The sequence below is a fragment of the Cebus imitator genome, unplaced genomic scaffold (genome assembly GCF_001604975.1).
Source record: "Cebus imitator isolate Cc_AM_T3 unplaced genomic scaffold, Cebus_imitator-1.0 Scaffold108, whole genome shotgun sequence".
NCBI classification, from domain to species: Eukaryota; Metazoa; Chordata; class Mammalia; order Primates; family Cebidae; genus Cebus; species Cebus imitator.
Window position 1 is genome coordinate 1,597,119 of NW_016107423.1, and position 24,872 is coordinate 1,621,990.

Sequence of the window (24,872 nt, forward strand, 5' to 3'; positions counted from 1 at the left end):
TGTAAGATAGTTCTGGTTGTACAGGTGAAATACACTTAAAAAACTTAATACTGGATGGGCATAGTGGCTCATGCCTGTAATCCCAGCACTTTGGGAGGTTGAAGTGGGCAGATCATTCGAGGTCAAGAGTTTGAGACTAGCCTGGTCAATGCAGTGAAACTCTGTCTCTACTAAAAATACAAAAATTAGCTGGGCGAAGTGGCAGGTGCCTATAATCCCAGCTACTCAGGAGGCTAGGTAGGAGAATTGCTTGAACCTGGGAGGCAGAGGGTGCAGTGAGCCAAGATCATGCCACTGCACTCCAGCCTGAGCAACAAGAGCAAAACTCCATCTCAAAAAATATATATATATACATATATATATATATGTATATATATATAAAGTCATATATATAATTATAGGTATAGTAGTTAAAAGTGTGGTCTCTGGAGCTACACTGCCTTGTGTTCAAATCCTGCCTCTGCCACTCTTGTAAGTACGCCCTGAGCAATTAGTTTCTCTTTGCCTCAGTTTACACATTTATAAAATGAGAATAATAGTAATACCTATGTCATACGGTGGTTGCTGGAGCAAATGAGTTCACACATGTAAGCACTTACAACAGTGCCTAGTACATATTAAATGGTCACTAAATATTAACCATTATTCTCCCTATCTTAAGGAATTTCCTAGATTACCGGTTTGCTGAGTGATGGCCACGGCTGATTACAGTAGGGGAGGACACCTGACCCAAGAGGTCCTCAAATAGGCTTGACTGAGCCAATAGATTCCTACTCTGAGGGAAAATGAATTGGCTAACCCAAAACACAGTTTGAATCTCTGGTAGGGAGAAAAGACAGCAGTTACACTTGAGAATGTGCAGAATGAGGAAGCAGCTTTACTAGTTAAGAGTAATCCACAATGTGTGGAGAGAAACGGAGGTAGGAAACACCATGTAGCCAAAAGATGGAGATAATGCTCTCATCTTTTTAGGGTTTTATTTCAGTTGCCACAAGCCCTGGCTGTATTTTCTTTCCTATTCTTAGATTTGGGGAATAATTCTGTATCGTTACAATAAACTTTGTATTAGTCAGTATAGGCAAAGTTATGCTTCAGTAACAAATATCCCCCAGGTCTCAGCAGCTTCACACAACACAAGTGTACTTATCACTGTTTGTGATCACTAAGGGTTGGCAGTGGGGCTCAGCCCGTCTTACTCCCTCAAGGACACAGGTTGATAGACTTCTCTCAGCATTCTCACCACAGTTACAGGAAGGGAACATGGCAGTCAAACACTGGCTTTTAAAACTTCTACCTGGATTTGACTCGTGTCACTTCTACTTACATTTCAGCAGCCAAAGCAAGTCACATGGCCATGCCTCATATCAAAGAAGAAAGACAATCTCACCACATGCCAAAAAAAGAGTTACATTAGAATATTTTGTCAATAGCTAATTGACTACTACATCCACTATTAATACTACAGCCAGTTTGAATGGGTCTCTGTTCCTTCAGATAACAACATCAGCAACATTGACTAGAACACATATGAGATGTAAAAAATCACCATCTTTGTACATTTTCCTCTCAAAACTATGCTTTTCTAAGCATAATCAAGTCTTCTCCACTGTGTAGATATGTGGCTTACCTGACCTCTGATTCAGCAGTTACAGAGTTGCCTACATCATTCCATTCTTTTCAGGAACAAATGACAATAAAACCTGAATATTTCAGGAATGAGGTATTTCAGGATAACAGGGTTTTGTGTTTGTGCGTGTACCTATAAGTTTAACGTTAGAGTATCTGAACTTAAAAAAATAACTTTTAGATGACAATATTTTAAAAAAAGATACACTTCTTTCTTTTTAAACAGAATATACATGTATAATTTAATATTTCCTTAATTACTAAAGATCAACATTATGAATATCAGATGCCGTACTGTGATGTTCTTGGTACCAAATAAAACATGCATTCATTCAACAAACATATACCAAGTGCTACACCAGAAACTGAGAAATACATGGGGAATAGTGTCATTCCTGACCTCAGGCAGCTGTGCAGAGTCTTTGAGCCAGATTGGTTTTTTACAGTTATTTTCTTCTTCTCCATTGCTATCAACAAGTCAGTCACCACTTCTGTCTGCCATCTGTACATCTGCAGTCCCCCTCTTTCTTCTAACTTTTACTTTTTAATTCTCTAAAGTCCTGGAAACAAAGCTTGTTAGAACGATGTGTAAAGTAAGAGTAAATAAAGCAGGTTGTAAAGATGCCAGGAACTGTCCTATGAATAAAACAGAAGAACTCTGATGTATAATATTTATGCTTGTTTTTAGTTTTTTTCTGTATAGCTGATACTACCAGAGAGCTGAATTTTGGATAAGCAAAGTATCACTGTATCATAAATGTAGAGGGATTAAACACCTAGCTTTCTCATTTCCTTGGCACAATTATCTTTGATATATTTTTTATGCTTTATAAAATACAGACTTGTGTTCTTTAAACCTTTTCCTTAATTAAAAAAGCTCTTCATATTAATATGTGATTTTCTTCTAGTGGTAACATTTAATTACAAACTTAGAAAACTATATAACTAAAGTAACACTTGCACCAAATGGGTTAAGCTCTGATATGGACTGAAGTGTGTCTCCCCACAAATTCATTTGTTAAAGCCTTAATCCCTAATGTGAATGCATCCTTAAAGATGGGATCTTTTGGAGGTAATTAGGGTTAGATGAGGTAGGGCCCTCATGATGGGGTTAGTTAAGCCCTTCTAAGAAGAGACACTAGACAGCTTGCCCTCCTGCCACCATGTGAGGACACAGCAAGAAGGCGGCCGTCTGCAAGCCAGCAAGAGAGAGCCCTCCCCAGAACCCAACCATGCTGGCATGCTGATATCGAACTTCCTTCCTCTAGAACCGTGAGAAAACAAATTTCTGTCGTTTAAGCCACTCAGTCTATGGCATTTTGTTATGGAAGCCTGAGCAAACTAATGCAGGCTCCAAGCAGCTTCTTCTTAGAGACAAACTTTATTTGTGCTTTTTCATTCTTTTATAAACAAGTTGTTCTTTTGGCCCAACTAATCATTCCAATTCCTTCATCATTTTTGCCTCATAAAATTAGAGGACGTCTTAAGTAAAAGTTTACTGCTAGCTATTTCTATAAGTGTTAGGATATTTGAATAATAGCTTTCAAATTTATTTATTTATTTATTTATTTATTTATGTTTTGAGATGGATCTCATTCTGTCACCCAGGCTGGAATTCAGTGGCATGATCTCGGCTCACTGCAACCTCTGCCTCCCAGGTTTAAGCGACTCTTCTGCCTCAGCCTCCCAAGTAGCTGGGATTACCCCACCACACCTGGCTAATTTTTATATTTTTAGTAGAGACAGGGTTTCACCATGTTGGCCAGGCAGGTCTTGAACTCCTGACCTCAGGTGATCTGCCAACCTCAACCTCCCAAAGTGCTGAGATTATGGGCATGGGCCACCATGCCTGGCCTCAAATTTAGTCCTATTATTCAGATAAGAACATTTCATAAATGGACAATTGGACAATATGTGCAAATGTAATATTCAGCCTAGTCTAAGCCATGTTTAGATAAAAAGTCTATTAACTTGACTCATACTATAAAACATCTATCTTTGTCTTAAAACAGTACTTCTTAACTTTTTAAAAGATTTTTAGGGATCTTAACAAACTTCTCTCCATTCAACATATGGCATATGTATATTCATTTGTTCTTATAATTTCTGAAGTCTTACAGAGAAGTTACCAGATTAATAACCTCTGCCCCAAAGAAAATTGAGCAAAACCAAACTGAGTGTTTTCAGCAAAGCAAACTTCATTCCTAAGCTTTAAATGTCCACAACAAAATGTCTCAGTGACCAGTTGCTTTGAATTGGTCTCATTCACAACCTGCGAGCTTTGCTCAACCCTCTAATATAAACATCAGATCTCTAACCCTAAAGCCATCCCCTTTAAAGTTCCATCTTTAGTCTTTTCTTTCGTAGTTCAAGGTCTGTCTGGCAGTGACTGACTCATCAGAATCTCATTGTCCTCACAGGTAGCTAAAATACAATCCCTGATAGTTCAACCCTATGTGGATTTAAACAGATAGCTAATTTGTTCCAGAACTACTTTCCATGTCAATACTTGAAAATACTTTGTAAGTTAAATCTAAAAGGAGGCATGGAAGCTCCCTCTACAAAGAGTGAAGCTAGTCCAATTCTTAGGGAAGAGACAGTCATTACTCTATATTTAGACCTAGGCATTCCATTGCCCCAAACGACTCTCTCACCAGCCTAATTGCTTGAAATTCCTGTTCTTGTTTAACACTAGTGCAAAACATTTCATTTTAAATTTCAGATAAGGTTTATATTCCAAATGCTGTGAAGAAGGTAATTTAGGCTCTTAGAATCACTTGAACTTGGACATGACTGTGGAGGGGGTACAACGGGGAGGCAAGATGCTGGATGCAAACCGAGATACCAAAGACAAAATGAGGCGTACTTCCCTCACTCCCATTTTTTCCTAGGACAAGCACCCTGAGGAGTATCAGTTCATTGAAAACGTCTTTACAAGATGCCAGGAGCTACCTTAGGTACTGAGGATAAAGTGAAGATGAGAATATTGCAAAGCACGACACCATCCTAACAACACATGAGAAGCTCAAAGCCCATCAGCAGAAGCAGGCCCTTTACAAATGAACATCATGATACATTGAATGTGCGACAGTAAAACAAAACAACGCAGAGCAGTTTTTAACTATTGTGTGGTGGGGGAAGGGAGATGCAAATGAAAACGAACATTTGACTTAGATTTGTAAGGATATGAAGAATTTTGCCAGGTGGGGATGTGGTGGAAGGGAGGAGTTATTTCAGGCAAAGGCAACATAAAAGCATGTCACAGAAGCATGAGGAGTACATGGAGTGCTCATGGAAAATCACCGAAGGCTGGGAGGGACCCGGATGGATTCTGGTGGATTGCAGCCTCTGGCAAAGGCTGCGGTTGTCTCTGGACCACATTAATCCCCCATGTAATTCCTTTATACAGACACATGATTTTCAACTCTCTTGAGAAGAAACATTTAAACTGATTGTGTCTTATTTAAACTGTGAATCTATTAAAATATCAGGCATTCTTTATAAAATTATTAATAAAAAATGAATTAAGAGTACAGTTCATTTAAGATTTTTTTGGAAGTTAAAATGGAGCTCCTGTTATAAAACACAGGCTGCGTGGACTCCTGAGTCAAAGAAACTCAGTTCAGAGGACAACAGGCCACAGTGGACAACCCGGTCATACTCTGTGGTTAGTCAAGCAAGAGTTTGACTTCACTAGTATCCTTATTTTCCTTGCCTCCAAGCATAATATTTATCTTTAAATTAAATACTAAATGAATAGTATGTTTGTGATTGCTAATTGGGACATGGGTCACACCACAGTTTTACACACTTGAATACAAGATTTCTGCAGTTCCACTACATGTCCACTAGAGGCCTGTGAAGAGCTTTTTTCCCCCATCACGTAGAGCCTCACAACCAAAAAGGCCAGAATTAAATAAGAAATACTGATTAAACACGAGTAAGACAAAGATCTCATTGGTACGTAACCTCATAGTAAGTATCATAACTGTGAATAAAATAACTGAAATGCAACGTTGTTTCAAAACTCCAAGATTCCAAATTAAAACTTATGAAACTACTCATATGTAACCACAAAAGCAAAGTTAAAAGAAGTAGGGTTTTGAAGACTCCAGCAACCATTCCAAAAGGCCATCAGACTCTGAAGGGCTTTGGCTAGGTGGAAGAGGGCACCAAGTGGTGAAGCAGCCAGAATGAAAATTGCCAGCAGCCTATAAGGGTTTCTAAAGCAAGGAGCTTCCAGATCTTCAAATGCATGCTCAATCTAAAAGGCATGCAACCAATGGAGGGAAGCCTCCTTGGTGGGAAAGTAAACAACGCAGTGATTTAAGGCAGATGGGCTGAGAAGGGACTTCCTAAATAGCAACTCCATGGAAGCAAACAGAGGAACACAGTTGAGATATGGCTGAGACACTGAGAAGACACAGACCTAAACAGACCCCACAGTGAAGGCTGTGGTTACTCTGAACTTAAGGGGGAAGAGGGCAACTTAAAGCAAAACACTTAACATATTCGATTTGCCAGGACAATGGCAAGGCTGCGTGAGTGCCGGAAAATCACCAGAAGGACAAGATGCCCTGCAACATCCCTTTATCTCTTGTTGAATTCAAAACGGACTTTCACTCATTTCATGGTCTCCTTGAACAAACACAAACAAAAATGAAAAATATTCAAAGTCATATCACCCATGCCAGGCATGCACACGCGAGCACACGTGTGCACACACACCACACGCACACGCTACTTCTAGTCTATTTACAGAAACGGCCTGTTTTTCACTAGCTTTGGTTAATTAGCAATCAAAAGAGAGTTGTATGGGGTTGGAAGAAAGAACCCTTTGTTCGGAAAACCTGTGAAAATATTCCCTCAGAAGCTTGAAACTTTCCCTACGCATCACCCTGGCCCTGAAGACAAGCCCCTGTGCCAGAAGCCTCAGTGAGGCACACAGAACTCACATTCAAAGGCAGTTCTCTTTGTTGTCCTCCAGGAGTTAAACCTTAATGGGTTTACAATTTGCAGGCTTTTTTGGAGAGTGGCTTAGTGGTGGTTGCCGGCTGCCAGAAATGGAGCAGAGACAAACCCCAGTGAATCCCACAGCTGTTGTGGCTGCTCCATTGGAGAGAAGAGCAGTTGTCTGAGGCATTTCAAAGACATGCAAGAACACAGGGAGACTTTATGAGGCCTGGAAGGGAATCTGCAATTATTGGGAGCAGATGGACAGTCCACATGGGGAAGAAGGAGATTGGAGCCATCGTTCTCCAGTGAAGACCACACGGCAAATGGTAATTCACTGAGTCTAATGTCCCCAGATAAATCCTGTATTGGAAAAGTATTCAGCTGCAATGTAAGATCATCATCTGCAGCTGGTTAGCTTTACCGTCACGCTCTCGACTGTTCTAAAACTAAACAGTCATGACTTGGACAGGAAAAAGCCAGTACATGCATATCTTACCTTGGTTGGAAAGAATAGGTGTGGCTGCTCTGGTAGAAATATGGAGAATACTCATCCTGGCGCCCTGGGTTTGCTGGAGGTGGCCTGCCTGAACGCCGCCTCCAACATTACTTTGCCCAGCCCTTTATTTCAGAAAAATCTTCATTTTAAACCAACAACCATGAATGCTGGGACACTGTTTAATGATTTTGAGAGTGGAGCTTTCATAATCTTCTTTTGTAAGCTATAGCCACTTTTTTTCATCACCCTTTCCGGTCAAGGGCTGTTTTTGATGCACAAGAATTCTCTTTTGTGAAATCTCAGTCTATTTCCTGTTATCCTCATGTTGATTCATCTGAGAATCACATTATCTCTTCCTAAACACTGTTTATTTGGTCCATTATGACGCCTAAGGTCAGTCTTTGCTCATTTTGTGTCTGAATGATTAATTTGTTCAGTTTATGCAAAGTACTCTTAAGTACGCTTGATGTACAAAGTGCCAGCGAGGCACTGAGGGGGATGAAAGAGCCATAACTGCAAGATGCTAAGAATCTGGTGAAGGAAGCAGAAACACTTGGGAAAGAACTCTAATACCTGCAAAGTGCTAAGATACAGGCACAGTCAGAATGTTGTGGGCATATAAGGAAGAGAAAAAATAATACTTCCAACCAGAGAGACTGAGACACTAGTTTAGAAGGAGGTAGAGTTTAAGCTGGGCTACATATAGGATGATCTACCATCCCAATTTTAAAACTTAAAGTTCTGTGTCTAAGGAGACCCCTCGGTTGGCTGGCCTAGTGATAAAGGGCAGTTATAACTTTGAATTTATCTCAAGGGTGAGACACAGTGAAGACAGTCTCAATGGCAATGGGCTGGGAGTAGAGATGAGAGGCTGGTTAGGCCCGGAAGCCGCTGACTCAGCAGCCATCGGTGCATAAGACAGGGTGAAGATTTTTGGGACAGCAGGTCAGGCTCTCACTGTGCCACACATTGCACAGGGCAACAGGGAGATGAGGCTCAGGCCTGGCACATGGGTGGTGGCTGAGTGGCACTCTTTACACTGGGTATGAGCCCTAGAGCTTTGCAGTCTTGAGACTCCTAAAACACACATGGGGCCTACTCAGGCCAGCCTCACTGCCCTGCAGGCTAGGGCACTGGAGAACCTGACATTATGAAGGAGGGACCGGAGGAGGGGCAGATTTGGGGAAGGTGTGGTTTGGGCCGTGCACATCATCTTGAGTTGAAGGGAACATAGTAAAAACTTGTGGCCTGAGTTCACATTTACCATCTCACTTTGGAGCTCTACTTGGACCTACGTCTTAGAAAACTGACTGTCAAAGAATGGCCTTGGTCATGTGGCCAGCAGGGAGAAAGCTGGGGTGCACACTGCAGGCTCTCTTTCTGACTGAAGGCTTGGGGCATTTCCGTAACTTTTCCAGATGACTGACGTTTACTTGGAACTTTAAAGATTTTAACAGCTTCATGATTCAGTGTCATTTTAGTATATAGTCATCCCTTTGTATCCACAGGGGATTGGTTCCAGGCCCTCCTCACTCATACTAAAATCTGTAGATGCTCAAGTCCCTGATATAAAATGGCATAGTATTTGCATGTAACTCGGCACATCCCCCATATATTTTAAATCATTTTTAGATTACATATAATACCCACTGCAATGTAAATGCTATGTAAATAGGCCAGGTATGATGGCTCATGCCCGTAATTCCAGCACTTTGGGAGGCCAAGGCAGGTAGATCACCTGAGGTCAGGAATTTGACACCAGCCTGGCCAAGATGGCAAAACCCTGTCTACACTAAAAGCACAAAAATTCGCTGGGCATGGTGGCCTGTAATACCAGCTACTTGGGAGGCTGAAGCAGGAGGATCACTTGAACTCAGGAGATGGAAGTTGCAGTGAGCCAAGATCATGCCACTGCATTCCAGCCTGGGCAACAGAACAAGACTCCGTCTCCAAAAATAAATAAATAAATATGCTATGTAAATAGTTCTTGTATTTTAAATTATATATATATTTTTTATTATACTGTTATTCTTTTATTTTTAATTTTTTTCTAATATTTTTATCTGGGATTTGTTGAGTCATAAGTGAGGGAGAACCCTCAGATGCAGGGGTACTACTATGTTTAGTCATCTAGATCACTGGTTAGCGTGTTAAATCTTATATATTACAGGACAAGTAAAAACACAATCACTCAATTTATAATCTCTCATCTCTTCTCTTTTCCTCTAGAATCCTGCAATCATGCTCCAGAAACTTTGACAATATGTATCTGAAACTGGCCCAATTGTCCCATAGAAATGATATTTGCAGGTTTTTGCATAAACATAGAATTTGACCCTCTGAATTAAAACTAGAAACTTAAATTTGTCTGTTCTGAGTGCCTTCCTCAGGAAATTGGCCCTCAGGCAAGGGACTGAAACTCACTTGATCACCACATCCAAACAATGAGACACAAGACTCCTCATCCATCACAATTGCTTCCTTGCTCCTCCCTGATTCTCTGTTTTCCTGTATAAAGCCCACAATTTTAGTCCATTATTGAGATGAATTTGAGACTAAATCTCCCATTCTTCTCAGCTGCAGCACCTGACTAAAGCGTTCTTCTCTGGCAATACTTGTTGTCTTAGTGATTGACATTCTGTGCCGAGAGCAGCAAAACCTAGACCAAACCCCTGACATTTCAGTAACATCAAGCACTGCTCAATGTGATAGCAACAGGAGGAAGCCAGATGCCTCAGCAGATAGGGGGAGGTACCTTGTGAAACCCCACCTCCAAACCAAAGAGTTTGAAGCCTGAAAGCCAAGCTACAAATGAAATCCTCAGACTACATCAAGAACTTGTCTTCCTGTTTGGTGCATTTTCCTCTGATGGATCCCCACCCTTTGTCTATTTTATATATACTACTCTTTCCTAATTAGTTTTCTACACTGTCATGCCCACCCTCTGAGTGGTATCTTCGCTTTAAACTTTTTTTGCATACTCAGAAACCAATTAGCATGTACTCTCCATCCCATGCCTATAAAAACCCCAGACTCAGTTGTTAGAGGAGATGACAGCCTGACTTCAGAGAAGATGACCTGCCCTTCCATCCCCTCTCCAGCTCCCCTCTCCACTGAGAGCCACTTCCATTGCTCAATAAAATTCTCTGCCTTCACCAACCTTCAACTGTCTGTGTGATCTCATTAGTCTTGGATCCTGGACAAGAGCTCAGGACCCATCAAGTGTGGGTACCCAGAAAGGCTGTCACATCAGCTCGTTGCCCTTGCTGGCAGAGCAGCCACCCCACACAAGGAGGCAAGGGGGCAACTGAGCTGTTAACACAAATCTGCAGATGGCAGGACTAAAGGAGCACTGTAACACCCCCTCTGTGGCTTTGGGGTTACAGGCATCCTCACCTGAGTGATGCTGCATTCCCCTTGAGGTGACATGCCTGGTCTGGACACAGGCCCTGCATGGAGGTTGCTCCTGTGTCAGCACCTGGAGCAGCCAGCCGGATCCTGCACTTGTCTGCCCACATGCTCCTTCCTGCAAGGGGTTGAGCATGGCAGACTGAGTAGATGGGGTGCCCCTTCTACAAGTCCAGTGAAGGAGGCAAGAAAAATCCTTCATCAAATACACCAGGCCCTCACTGTCCCAGGCACTGTGGATGTGCCAAAGATATGTATGATCATATTTGTGCACACATGTGGCTTACACGCATATGTACAAATAGAAAAACATGCTAGGCTGGCTATGTCTGAATAGGCTCTCTTGAACCTCTTGGTTCCAGTAATGATTTCATCAAACAGATGCAGAACATCTACCCCTTGAGATGGAGAACTACTGACTGGTGCCTACTTTTCTGGTCATAAGCTGAGTTTTCTGTCCCTTTGTCCTCAAGTGGCTTTGAATTTTGTTCTTTTGAGAAAATGCTCCTGAGGATACAGGAACTGAGTCCCAGCTATTTTCAAAGGTAACAACCAGCCTTCCTCTCTCTGTAAGTCTGTGTCTTCGCACTCATCATGCCATCTTCTCTCTTCCACTCAGGAGCTCTCTCAAATGCTTCACTGACATTCCCCTCCCACACGGCCACAACGGCCATGAGTTCTCATTAGGAAAATGGCGCTACTTGATGTTCACCCACCTTCCAGGATTTTCCTGAAAATTAACGATGAAGTTTGAGAGACTTTTTTGATGATATGAAATGATAGTCCAGTTTCTTGTAACCTTTTTTGATGAAAGCGAAAATACTGTGATTTTAGCATTCTGCCTCCTTTGGCCTGAGGCAAGTCACCTAATCTTATATATCAGTTTCCTGTGTGTAAAGGATGGAAAATAATTGTTACCTGGCTCACTGGGATTGCCAGGTTTAATTAGTTATGACTTAAAAAGGTTATAAAAATTGCTTTGTAAATTATTCATAACAATGATGGCACACAACTCCTTTTGATGTTTCTATCCCTTCTCTAATTTCTCCCATATCTGGTTCTTCTGCCATAGAAATAAAAAGTCATTAGCAGTGAATTTGTATGTATTTCTCTGCATTTATTCCTTTTCAATATTTTAAGGATCTTACATATTGTCACAGAAAATGTAAAAAAACATTCAGAAAACTCCTTCCTCTGCTCTCTTGGAGCCATTAGTACAGTGGTTTTCAAAGTGACATCTTCAAACAAGCATCAGGAATGCTTGAGCCCCCAGTTCCTAAAATGTGCCCCAGGGCACTCTGGGACACTGTAACAAACTCATACAGGAGGCCTGGGATATTTTTAAAATTTCCGAGAGGCTCACAAGCAACACTGGACATCTGTCAGACGTTGGGCAAACTACTAGTCCAAAGTAGTTCATGCTTTCAACATGAGGTCCTGTCCACAACATTCCTTTCCATGAAGCCATATCTAGCTGGATTTTTGGCAGATGCTGTGATAAAACGCAGGTGCTCCATGAAAATCAACGTGGAACAGAAAATAAGGCTGGCAACAGCCCATCTGATTCCCAGGTTTGAGAGACAGTGCAGTGTCCAGCCAGTGCAGATATCTCATTATTAAGTAATTGTGGTTAGTATTAATGAAATAAAATGTTATTTTTCTTTCAATGTAAAAGTGTTTTAAAAAATAGCTGCTAAGTTGTTATGGCATAAATACTTCAGGTGTTTCGGCTCATGTAGTTAATAAATGCAACTGCTACTTTTTTTTTTTTTTTGGCCTAGAAACAGAGCTACCAGAAAAATCTGGTGGCCCTGTCAAAGGGCACTGTGTAAAAACTCCTGACGCCTTGAGGACACCGTGAGGCAAGGAGTTCTCATGTCTCTGAGAGTCAATCATATCATTTCTTTCAGAAGACGGAATTTATGGCTGGCCAGTAAGCCATGTCTCTGACATGAGAACTTGCTACAAATGCAAATTCTTGGGTCCACTCCAGACTTCTTAAATCAGAAACTCTGTGGGTGGGGCACAGTGATCTGTGCTTTGACCAGGCTTCCAGGTGATTAGCACATTTACTAGAGCAGCAGGTGTGTTTGGGCAGGGGATGTTCCATGGATAAACTAACATCAGGCCAATCTCACAGTCTGAATGGGAAAGTACAGAAATGACCCAACTAGGGGCAAAAAAAAAAAAAAAAAAACCCACCCGCTGAATCAGTTCACATAAATACATAATGCCTATATCTTGCTGCCTTATAGCTCATTGTAGTCTCCTAAAAGTACGAAAACGTACCGTTTTCATTACAAATTGTGAGTAATTTGTGCTTTCTCTTTGGCATTGTGGGGAACTCAAAGTGCCTTTTGATTTTTGAAGATTGAATCACTCTAGTATTGAATGCTTCAGATTGCTGAGAATGAATCATATCATTTCTTTCAGAAGACAGATTTTATGGCTGGCCAGTAAGGCATGATCCAAGATCTTTGGCAAGAATCAAATTTGCCTTCTCTTCTGACTTGGTAGCAAGCAGGACACTCCTCACACATCTTGTGTTTCTGTGGAGAGGAATAAGGAAGGACAAGGTGCGAGGCCCCTGGGCTCAGTGAAAATGCACGGTTGTGTGAGTGTTAGAGATTTTGAGGAAAATCTGTGCTGAACAGCAGACCTCAGTTTTTCATCCTGGTTAATCCCCTTAAGCCTTTGTACATATGCAGAGATTTCCAAACTTTGGAGCGCTAAATCAGAAGCTTTCAGCAACAATCTTCCTTGGCATCCCCCCGTTTCCTTGGCAATATGGTGGTCTAATGCTGAGTATAAGGAAGCTGGTCAGAAAAGTGCATCTCTGTGGATATAGGGGAAGAGAAATCTTTATTATCTTGAGTCCTCTGATGCTGGAATGGTGTCAGTGCTAGACCTTGAGGTGACAGCAGGAATCAACAGGTCTTCAACTCTTGAGGATGGTGAGGACTGCACATTACAACCACTCTGGCTCACAATAGCTACTCAATAGCTTTCTTCAATGTTGTTGTGTTACTGAATGTATTACTTTTAGGAATTAAATTATAGTTATCTTCTGAGGTCGATATAAATTCATTACCTTCTCTTAAACATTTCAGTCTCCTCTACAGAGTTTGATACTTTTTGACCACTGATTCCTTCCTGAAATTCTTTCTTGCCTTGAATATATACCTTTACTGAATTACTTTTGGTTTTCACAGCTCAATTTTCTTCTTTATTCCTCTTCTAATATATATGCTTTCCCCAAAGATCTGCACAGTAACCTTTTCTCTTTTCTTCCCATAGCAGCCCTCTACACTCTCATCCATGTGAAGGAATTCAGCTTTCTCTTAGTCGTAACCTAATCTCTTTCTGCACTCTGCATTTCTCCTGGAACTTCACTCTTGTCCTCTTTCAATATCCCAGTTCCAGATTTCTAACTTCTTAAAGGAGCCATCACTCTTAGCTAGCTAGGAAAAAAAGTTAAATATGAAGTCATGCTGCAATCCTTGTTTTTCCTTGGCCTCACTTTCAATCAGTTCATAAATTGATAAAACATCTATAGATTGAGTACCTGCCGGCAAGAAGGCATTGTGTTAGTGCTGCAAATCGAAGGCTTGGGTCCTGCCTTCAAGCAGGTCAACGAGTCTCCAATTATAACATCTTATTCCTCCTTTTTGTTACTGTCACTGACCTGCTTTGCAGTAGCCTCACTTCCCACATGAACTACTGCAATCAACTCTTTTTCTGGTCTTCCTGCCTCCAGCATCTTGCTTCTCCAGTTAATTCTAACTGGTGCTAGAAAAGACATTTCTGGATCCTACCACCCATCAGTGTGATCCCTCGATCAAAAATTTCCCATTTCCCCCCTCACCACCATCCCTACGCCCATTGGACTACATTTGTCAAAAATTGTAAGGAAAAGTTTGACACAATCTCTACTGATGCTGTGAGAAACACCATATTTCCTTTGAAATGATTTTTGCCTTTAAACTATAGCAATTGGGTTGAAAAGAGTCTTTATGGCTTAGAATCAAATGAAACATTTCACCTGGTGATCAAAACCAAGAGTATGCCAGATTCAAAGAAATGTTTCATCACTGTCTTTATAAAAAGAGATAGGCAAGATTATATCTTTCAAGAACACATCTTATGTAAACCATAGAGAGTAACTGATCAGTATCACTTATGAGTGGGGCCATACTAGGTAGAAATATATTTTGAGACTAGCTCTTCCACTGAGTAGTTATAGGTGACCTTGGATTATTTTCCCGCTCAGATAATCCAAGACTCTCTTTTAGATAGCACTTACCTTTCTTTTCCTTACTCATCCATTAATACAGCACCACATAAAGCCCTGAGAATTCAACGCTGAACACAACAGACATAACCTCACTCCCTTGGGTTTTTTTCTTCGTTGGTCCAACTCCCTGGCTAGTTTCAATGGCAAAGCCAGATGTCAAGACTAAAGATTTATTTAATAGTTAAAAACTAAAGATCCGCTTGTTCTAAGGCACTGTAATGGATTAAGAAGGGCAGCCCAAGAGATTGGAATAAAGATGGGGTCAAATAAAGTGAAAGATTTGGGGAAAATGAATATATACCCTCCCAAAAAGTAAAGTGAGTGATAAAAAGGTTTGCATTAGAAAAACAGTGTATCCTTAAAAGTAGATCGTCTATTTTATGAGTATGTTTAGTAAGAAACAGACTAGTGATTTTGAAATTTTGGTTGGGGATCCCAGGGTGTAAATTTTTGCCATATGGAAGAAAGTTTCAGTTTTAGGAAGCAAGGAACAGTAGAAAATCTAGGAGCTTAAGAGTAAGAAAACCTGACTTGACGGTCCAGTGCTGCCATTTAGTAGTTGTGGAAACTTGAGAAAGTCACTTATCATCCTTAGGCTTGAGTTGATTAATTTGTAGCAATAATAATAGCTAACATGTAAGTGTATATTATGAGTCAAGTCCTTCATATACATTGTCTCTGTAATCCTATGATATCTACATGAAGTAGTATGATCTTTTTATTGTGGTAAAAAACACGACAAAATTTACCATCTTAACAATTTTTAAGTGATAAAAAATAACTGCGTAATGTGTTAAGAGGTAACACATTAGTGTTTTCTCTATGCACACTGTTGTGAAATGGATCTCCAGATCTTTTTCATCTTGTAAAACTGAAATTCTATACCAGTTAAGGAACAACCCTCACCCCCATTTCCCCCTCGCCCCAACTACTGACAATCATCATTTGACTTTCTATATCTATGAGTTTTACTTCTTTGGATACTTCATGTAAGTGGAATCATGCCAAATTTATCTTTTTGTGATTGGCTTATTTCACCAAGCATAATGTCTTCAAGGTTCACACAGGCTGTAGCATATAACAAGATTTCCTTCTTTTTAAAGGCTAAATAATATTCCATGTTATGTATATGCCACATTTTCTTCATGCTTTCACTCATCACTGGACATTTAGGTTGGTTTTACCTCTTGGCCAGTGTGACTAACATAACAATGAACTTGGGGTGCAAATCTCTTTGAGCTCTTGGCTTTAATCCTTTTAGATATATACTAAGAAGTAGAATTGCTGGATCATATGGTAATTCTATTTACACTTCTTTTAGAAACCTCCGTTCTGTTTTCCATAGTGGCTGCACTCTTTTATATTCCTATCAACAGTACATAAGTGTTCCAGTGTCGCCACATCATTACCAATACTTCTTATTTTGTTGTTTGTTTGTTTGTGATAATGACCATCCCTATGGGTATGAGGTGGTATGTCAATGTGGTTTTGATTTGCATTTTCCTGATGATTAGTAATACCAAGAATCTTTTCATATGCTTCTTGGCCATTTGTATATCTTCACTGAAGAAATATCTATTCGAGTCTTTAACACATTTTTAAAAATCAGGTAATTTGTTTGTGTTGTTGTTGTTAAGTTGTAGAAGTTCTTATATATTCTAGATATTAACCGTTTATCTGATGCATGGTTTGCAGATATTTTCTTCCATTCCATAGGATGCTTTTTCACTCGACTGTTTCCTTTGCTGTGCAGAAGTTTTTAAGTTAGATGTAGTCCCATTTGTCTATTTTTGCTTTTGCTGCCTGTGTTTCATGTCATATCCAATAAATTATTGCCAAATCCAATGTCATTAAGCTTTTCTCCTGTTTTCTTCTAGAAATTTTATAGTTTTCAGGTCTTACATTCAGATATTTTACCCATTTTGGTTATTTTTATATGTGGCATAAGGGAAGGATCCAACTTCATTTACTGGTATGTAAGTATCCAGTTTTCACATTTATTGAGGAGACTACCTTTTTTTTTTTTAATGTAGTCTTAATGGGCTTGTTGAAGATCATTTGACTGTATACACGAGGGTTTCTTGTCTCTCTATTCTGTTTCATTGTTCCATTTGTCTATCTTTATGCCAGTATCATATTGTTTTGCTTACTGAAGCTTAGTAATATGCAAAATATGAGGGTTCCAACTTTGTTCCTTTCGAGATTGTTTTGGCTATTCAGGGTCCTTTGGGATCCCATGTTAATTTTAGAATGTTTTTCTACTTCTGCAAAGTGAAAAATGCCACTGGGATTTTGATAGGTATTGCATTGAATCTCTAGATCACTTTGAGTAGCATAAACATTTTAAAAATATTGTCTTCTAATCCATGGTATGAGATGTCCTTCCACTTACTTGTATCTTTAATTTCTTTCAGCAGTGTCTACAGTTTTCAAGTCTTTTGCCTCTTTGGTTAAGTTTATCCTTAAGTATTTTATCCTTAAGTATCCTTATTCCCTTTTGATAATATTATAAGTGCTACTGTTTTCTTCATTTCATTTTCAGATTGTTTATGTATAGCAATGCAACTAATGTTTACATGTTGGTTTTGTATCATGCAACTTTGCTGAATTTGCTTATTAGTTCTAACCATTTTTGGTGGAGTCTTTATGGTTTTCTACATCTAAGATCATGTTATCTGCAAAGAGAGATACTTTCATTTATCACTTCCCAAGTCGGATGTCTTGTGTAGGGTGCAATTATTAAGATTGTATTATAAATGAGTAAACTGTGTTCTGTCATATTTATGAATTTGTTGTGAGGATTCCATGAGCTTATGGGTATGAAGTTGTTTTGTAAACTATTTTAGGGCCATTGATTTCTACAATCAATTAAGTGTCAAAACAGACCTCTATTCATAGAAAGTAGATCTAAGTTAATTCTTAGCACTAATGGAGGTCAATAAAGATAGAAGCAATGGAATGAGTAAAAGGTACCTAATGAATGTTTAAAATCTGGCTAAGAAATAACTTGGATCTTCAGCATTACTATAGTACAATAGAATAAAACTGTAAATTTTTATTAATGCAGTTTTTATTAATAAAAAATAAAAACTGCATTTTTATTAATGTTAAAGTACAACAAAAACTATGATAAAGCAGTTTTTGTTCTGAATCAAATGTATTTTCTAGGCAATTTCAGTCCTATATATATAAATGGAAAATAAAATTGAATTAAATAGTATGGAGTTAATAGTTTTATGATTAAAACTATTTGAAAATCACCTTTTCTTTACTATGTATTGAGTCTGATGTATTTCAAGGTTTAGCTGTATGTCCTTGTTTTTCTGTTCTTAGAGTTTCCGAGCAATTCCTATAAGTTAGCAGATATATATTACTGCTCACTGTACAACAAAAACAAGCCCAGTCTCTTCCAAACTGCTGGCTTCTGCAAGCATGTATTCAACCTCAGAAAATACCTCACCATCACAACTCTCCTTCCTGCATGATGTGGCTACAGGAATTCCTATTCCCACTCCACTGCTGTTTTGCCAAGGACGGCTCCCTCATTCTATCCCTAGCCCCCAATCCATAGCACAATGTACCTCCTTTTCTTCCTCATGGTACTCTTTGGTCTACCACACTCAGCTATCCCTCCTTTAAATACCACAGACATTCATTCAAAGTTTATTGAGCACTTACATGTTCTAAAGCTCTAAAGTACAAAAGTAAATAGAAATGTTGGAGTGTGGAAGGGTGAATGGTAGGCATCAAAGAGAGGCATTTCAGAGTAAAGACTTTCCTGAAGTGAAGGCACAGATTCCTGCCAGCGTATGACCAATCCTAGGACCTGTGGGGAGTGTAGCTCCTAAGGATGAAGGGTACCTGGGTATGGGGAGGGCTACACCACAGCCTAGAGTGAAGGGCCTCTTATGCCACCTGGAGGAGTTCAGATTTAATCCTATGAGTCATAGGGATTTTCAGGTATGGAATTAATATTTTTTTCTTCAAAATGATACCTCTAGCAACAGTGCGAAGGATGAACCGTAAAGTACAGGGAATCCGCATGGCTGAGACACTTGTGGCCGGCCAGGGATAATGGTGGCCTGGACTGAGTGGGGTGCCATGGAGATGGGTAGGCAAAAATGGTCCCCAGGGCCCTTACTATTGCTCACAACATCTTCTTTCATTCATAGAACTTGGAGACTCTCATATTATCAGTGGAGTGTGAGTTCTTTGGAACCACGTCAGCCTTGCTTAACTGTTAAGCCCAAGCATGGCACATCTAAGGTATTTAAGCACAGGTTTAAAGGTGAAAAGCAGGAACCAATGGCTAAGAGTGAGATGAGAGTAAGGGAGTGTATCGCTCCCAGGTCCCTAACTTGGGCACTTATTTGGATGAGAATACAGGTTAAGTATCCCTTAGCTGAAATGCTTGGGACCAGAAGTATTTCAGATTTGTGTGTGTGTGTGTGTGTGTGTGGAATATTTGCATTATCCAAAATGCTCTAAAATCTGAAACATTTTGAGTGCCAACATGATGTTCAAAGGAAATGCTCATTGGAGAATTCCAGATTTTGGAGTTTTGGATTGGGGATGCTCAATTTGTACCTTAATCTGGGAATGCCAATACCATGAAATCTGCAAATCAGGATGGGGGAGGTGAAGAAGGAGAGTTAGTAAGTTCTCTGTGGATGAGGAATTATTCTCAAAAGATATGAAACTAAAGCTTGGATAGGTAAATAATTTTTCCAAGGTCACATTACCAGGAAACAGTACAGCAACACTGGAATTCAGGTCCTCTAAACCTCAAAGTTATCAGTCACCCTCTCACTCCTTTCACCACTTGTCACCTGTCACCACTCACCCCACTCCTCTAGCAGACTTTTTACAGAGACTGCTGCTGCGATAATTCCTCACATCTCTGTGTCTCTTTGAAATTTAGCCTTGCTGCTCCTCTCATCAACAGGAGTCCTCGAATATGGGTTTGGCCATGTGAATTGTTTTGACCAACAAATCAAGCAGAAGTGATGTGCAACTGATGAGCCTAGGGCTGAAGAGGTCTTTCAGCTTTTATGCTCAGCCTCTTGGAACTCTGAGACAAGAAGCCCAGGCTAACCTCCTTGAGGATAAGAGATCACATGCAGAGAAAACCTGGCTGACAGCTGAAACCAACCTCGAGGCATGTGAGAGAGGCACTATTAGGCCACAAAACTCCATCAAGTTGCCAATGAACTGTCACTGCCCAAGAAAGGTGAAACAAGCAGAAGAACTTACCAGTTGAGCCCTGCCCAAACTGCCAACATACAGAACTGTGAACTAATAGATGACTGTTGTTTTCAGCCATTAAGTTTGGATTGGTTTCTTATGTAACAATAGATAACTGAAACATCCCTACATCCAAATACAACACATTAAGCTGTCTCTGAAGAGAGGAAGAAAGAATCTCCTTATCACTGGCAAGGAGGAAAAAAACTGTCACACGTCAGGAACAGTCCCACACATGTCAAATTATTAGAAACATAGGCTCCTTTTCTCTTAGAAGTAAAAGGAAACTCTTATAACTTTAGAGCTGAGTTTCACTATGAGTTAAATAAGTCCTTGTGGGTCAGCAGGAAACTCAGCATCCTTTACTATTGGTTCTAAGGGAAAATGTTTCCTATGTGAATAAAATAATTTATAAACTAACCTGCTGGTAAACGGAGGATACTTTGTCCTAAGACATGACACTGCATTTTGTAAAAGCACAGTAAACAGAAAAAAAGACAACAATGAGAATACAGAACACAATCTTAATCTGCACTTACATCCTTGTAGGAATGTTTACTAAAGAAAAAAATATTCTGTGAATGCAAAAGACTTGTGCTTCGGGAAAGAACAGCTTCTAGCTGTAATTGAATCATTTGGGGCCACAGTCTATGGGTACCCTAAGGTGATTATGCTCAGAATGGAGGCTTTCAGAATGTCATTTAGCAGAAGAAAACATGGCTAGATACCAGTAATAAACTTTTGCCCTTGAGCTACTCATTTTTTATGGCAAACTAATTGAAACATACAAATCGTATAATGTTCCCTGCTTGTGAGAAGGGGCAGGACTGAAATGCAGATGATTGATTCTGAAATGTAGCCACTAAGATAAGGTTTCTTCTTCAACAGAAAATATGTTACTGATCTAATTTCCATGCAGCCAAGATAAGTGGAACTGTCATTCCGTCCTGTTGGAAAGATCCTTTGTCTTCCATGTGAAAACAAAGCTGCACAGATACATTTTGGTTTCTAAAATAAAATTTCTTTTCCTTTATTCTCCCTTCCTCCTGACCTTTTTTTTAAAAAGTGATTTATAGAGAGTTGATTAAATTAACTGGTAAATTCAAGAGGCCAGATTCTACTTTTAAACGTATGCTCATAGTTACTGTGGGCAGAAAAATGATACAGCCTAAGGACAACAATTACATTTTATTTACTGTTCAAGTAAGGATATTTGGAGGGTGCAGGAAGGATGGGGTCGGCCTGTTATCCAGAGAAACACAGTAATGAATAAGCTCAGCTTGGCAATTTTAAAATTCATATTTTAGTATGTGGGTAGGAGGGCAATTGCACCGTGTTCATAGACATAAATGCTTTGTCTGTCTTTTGAAGCAAGAGATAATACATCCCAGGGCTATAATTTAAGACATGTGCATCAGGGGGAAATAAGGAGAAGTGACTTAAGATGAGTAAGTGGCTGTCTTGCTTCACAAAAGACGAAAGCGCTACCGTCGTTAAGTCAGGGTTGGCTAGAACTTTGCCTATTTATTCACTTTCTATGCACCTAATGTTCCCCAGACATGCACACATATCTCTAGTCTATCTGAGCTTCTCATGGCTGTACCTTTGTCAAAGTCTGTATGTCTAAGAACAGAAAAGCATCTCCTAAAACTAGCCATTTGTTTCAACAATCACAGCTGCTTAAATTTAAGTTTCATATTTCAATGGGTTTTACACCCCAATCAACATATTTTTTAAAAATTTTATTAATTGTATTGAATAAATATTTGTTGAGCAGTTTCTGTGTAAAACACTATGCTAGGTAGGTCCAACAGAGGATCCAAAGATATAGAAGATATTCTAAACCTTTACTCAGCTTATTAGACAAATAATATAATAAAAATATTGATGATAAAACAAAAACAGATAAACTAAGAGAGAGAGAGAAGAAAATGCTAGGCAGTGGGATTGCAACAGCAAAAAGAATTGTATCTGTTGCTTCTTGAAAGAAGGACCTTGAAGGACGAATAAAATTTCAATAGACAATGGCGAGGGTGTGGTTATGGAGAGAGGTATAGACTGGTCCAGTTTAAAGGAATGGCTGGGCTGGGCATGGTGCCTCACGCCTGTGATTCCAGCACTTTGGGAGGCGGAGGTGGGTGGATCACCTGAGGTCAGGAGTTCGAGACCAGCCTGGCCAACATGGTGAAATCCTGTCTCTACTAAAAATACAAAAATTAGCTGAGTGTGCACCCAGCTACTCAGGAGGCTAAGCCAGGAGAATGGCTTGAACCCAGGATTCAAGGGCTATCCTGGAGGATAGGAGGCAGAGGTTGCAGTGAGCCAAGATCACACCACTGCACTCCGGCCTGGGTGACAGGGTGAGGCTTCATCTTGGAAAGAGAAAGACAGAGACAGAGAGAGAGAGAGAGAGAGATAGGCAGACAGACAGCTGGCTGGCTGGAAAAAGGCTCAGAGGAAAAGGCTCAGAAGATAATGTGCTGCTCGGTTTGTCTGGAGCCAAGATTCCAGGCGGTAGAGAGTCAGAATGGAGGGGCACTCAGAGTGGGGACTTCGTAGTCAATTCAGCAGGTGATGGGGTAATGTGATGAGCACTGTGCTCAGATGATGGACAGGTAGACACGAATTCCACATGAGGCCTCAGCAACATTGTCGCCAGGACAGCTCCCCCACATGACCAGTGCCCTCTCATTTTTTGGAGTTTGTCTTTCATCACATTTTTCAGGGGGCCTAATATACATTATATTAGATATAATATATATTTCTATCATATATTTTTATAATTTGCTGTATATATAACAGACATCAAATATAATATCAAGTATAATATCAAATATATTATATACTTATTGTATATACGCCTTTTCGATTTGCTATATAATAGATATCCCAGTTATATATATATATCCCAGTTACATATGTATATCCCAGTTATATGTGTACATGAATGGTCTTCTCTAGTAGGTGCTGGAACCGTGATGCACTCACTCTACTACTGTCACCCAAAAGGCACCATTCTCAGCACTGGCTGAACTTCCCATCACCTGAGGTGCTTACAGAATAACAGAGCTGAGACCTCAACTCACACCACTCTCAGCTGAGGTGCCCAGACACCCCAGGTTTTCATAACTGGCCAGGTGATTCTGATGTGCTAACAAAGTTGGGGACCACTGACACAAAGGGGTTTTCATGTAGGTGATTTACATCAACTTCTAAGGGTCCTTATATTACTGCACTTTAAGACCCAATGGGGCTACAAATATTAATTTTGAATAAATGGGCACATAACATTTTAAACTTACATTCCCATTGTGGTCTTGACTTTTGAATGAGTCAGGGCTATCATTAAGAAGAAGAAGGCCAGGCATGCTGGCTCACAGCTGTAATCCTAGAACTTTGGGAGGCCAAGGCGGGAGGATTGCTTGAGTCCAGGAGTTCAAGACTAGCCTGGGCAACACAGTGAGACCTCATTTCTACAAAAAATAAGAAATTAGCTGGGCTGTGGTGGCAACTGGCTGTGGTGAGCCGTAATCACGCCACTGCACTCCAGCCTGGGTGACAGAGTGAGAACTTCTCTCCAAAAAAAAAAGAAGATAAAAACGGAAGAATAAAGGAATGTAACTTAATAGACTTTTAATGACAAAGGAATTTTTGGGCACTACTTAAAACTGGAAGTCTGTGGCAGTCCTGGGCACATGATCGGAGATTTGTGAGCTGTGGCTTTTAGCGTTACCTACCAGTTAGGGTCTGGACATGAATGGTGGGTGGCGAAGGAGCAGCAGGGCCTCTGGCCTTGGATACAGTGACCCCCACTCCACACTGCCCCCCATCCCTCTATTCCTCTTTCCTGTTTTTTGTCTTTCTTTTCTCCTTCGTTTTTTTGCATTTTTTTTTTAAATTTTTCCCATTTCTTTCCCTTTTTGTGTCCCACATTTTTATTTTTCTTCTTCCTCCACTTCTCTAATCACTTTATTTCTTACCCCCCATTATCCTTTCCCTTATTCAGTGTTTGGGTGTTCCCAAAATGCCGGGATTACCCAATATCTTAAATTATTAGTCGTATTTATTGAATGAGCTTGATGCTCCCTAATCTTAGATTTTAGGACGGCAAGTTGATCATCTAGTTTTGTATAAAACAATAAATTTTAAATAAGCTATTTTCACTAATAAGTTGGGAAATCATTTCTACTAAAGAAAACCCCTTATCCCCTTGCCAGATATTTCTGATAAAGAAAGATAAATGAGTACTATATGTTAAAGGCATCCACTGCAAGTGTGCTTCATGAAAAATAGCTGACATACTACACGACATTGAAATGACTGCTACCTTTAAAAATTAAAATGAGAAAAAAAAAAAAAACAGTTGGGAACACTATATCATTTCCTAAATGGTAGGAGGATTTCGCAGCAGACAAATCAACAGACATACAGAGGTTATCACTGGCCACAAACAGCTATTTTCTTAGAGACAGGGTCTTACGCTGTCACCCAGGCTAGAGTGTGGTGGTGCTATCTTGGCTCACTGCAACCTCTACCTCCCAGGCTCAAACAATAGTCCCGTGTCAGCCTCCTGGGTAGCTGGAACTACAGGCATTTGCCACCATGCTTGCCTAATTTTTTTGATTTTTTACAGAGGTCGGGTCTCGCTATGTTGCTCAGGCTGGTCTTGAACTCCTGGGCTCAAGTGATCCTCCTGTCTCAGCCTCCCACGTGTTGGGATTACAGGTGTGAGCCACTGTGCCCAGCCCTATCATAAACTAATTATGTTATTTTACAGTAGCTTTACTCACACTTATTTTGTTTCCTCAATCAGATTAAAATAGCAATAGCAATAAAAAAATCTGGAGA

The 24,872-nt window shown here is 40.0% G+C and overlaps 1 protein-coding gene across 6 annotated transcripts in view; it reads right to left on the reverse strand.

Annotated features, from left to right (window-relative positions):
* Positions 1–24,872, reverse strand: part of STARD13 (StAR related lipid transfer domain containing 13) — a 251,605-nt gene that overhangs the window by 124,741 nt on the left and 101,992 nt on the right. The window contains exon 1 of one of the 6 annotated variants that reach the window (XM_017538038.2): positions 7,079–7,355. The exons of the other annotated variants lie outside the window; for them this stretch is intronic. Coding sequence (XP_017393527.1) covers positions 7,079–7,133 — 55 coding nt within the window. The 5' untranslated portion in view covers positions 7,134–7,355. Of the gene's footprint in view, positions 1–7,078; positions 7,356–24,872 lie in introns of those variants that run through there. 6 annotated transcript variants of the gene reach the window in all.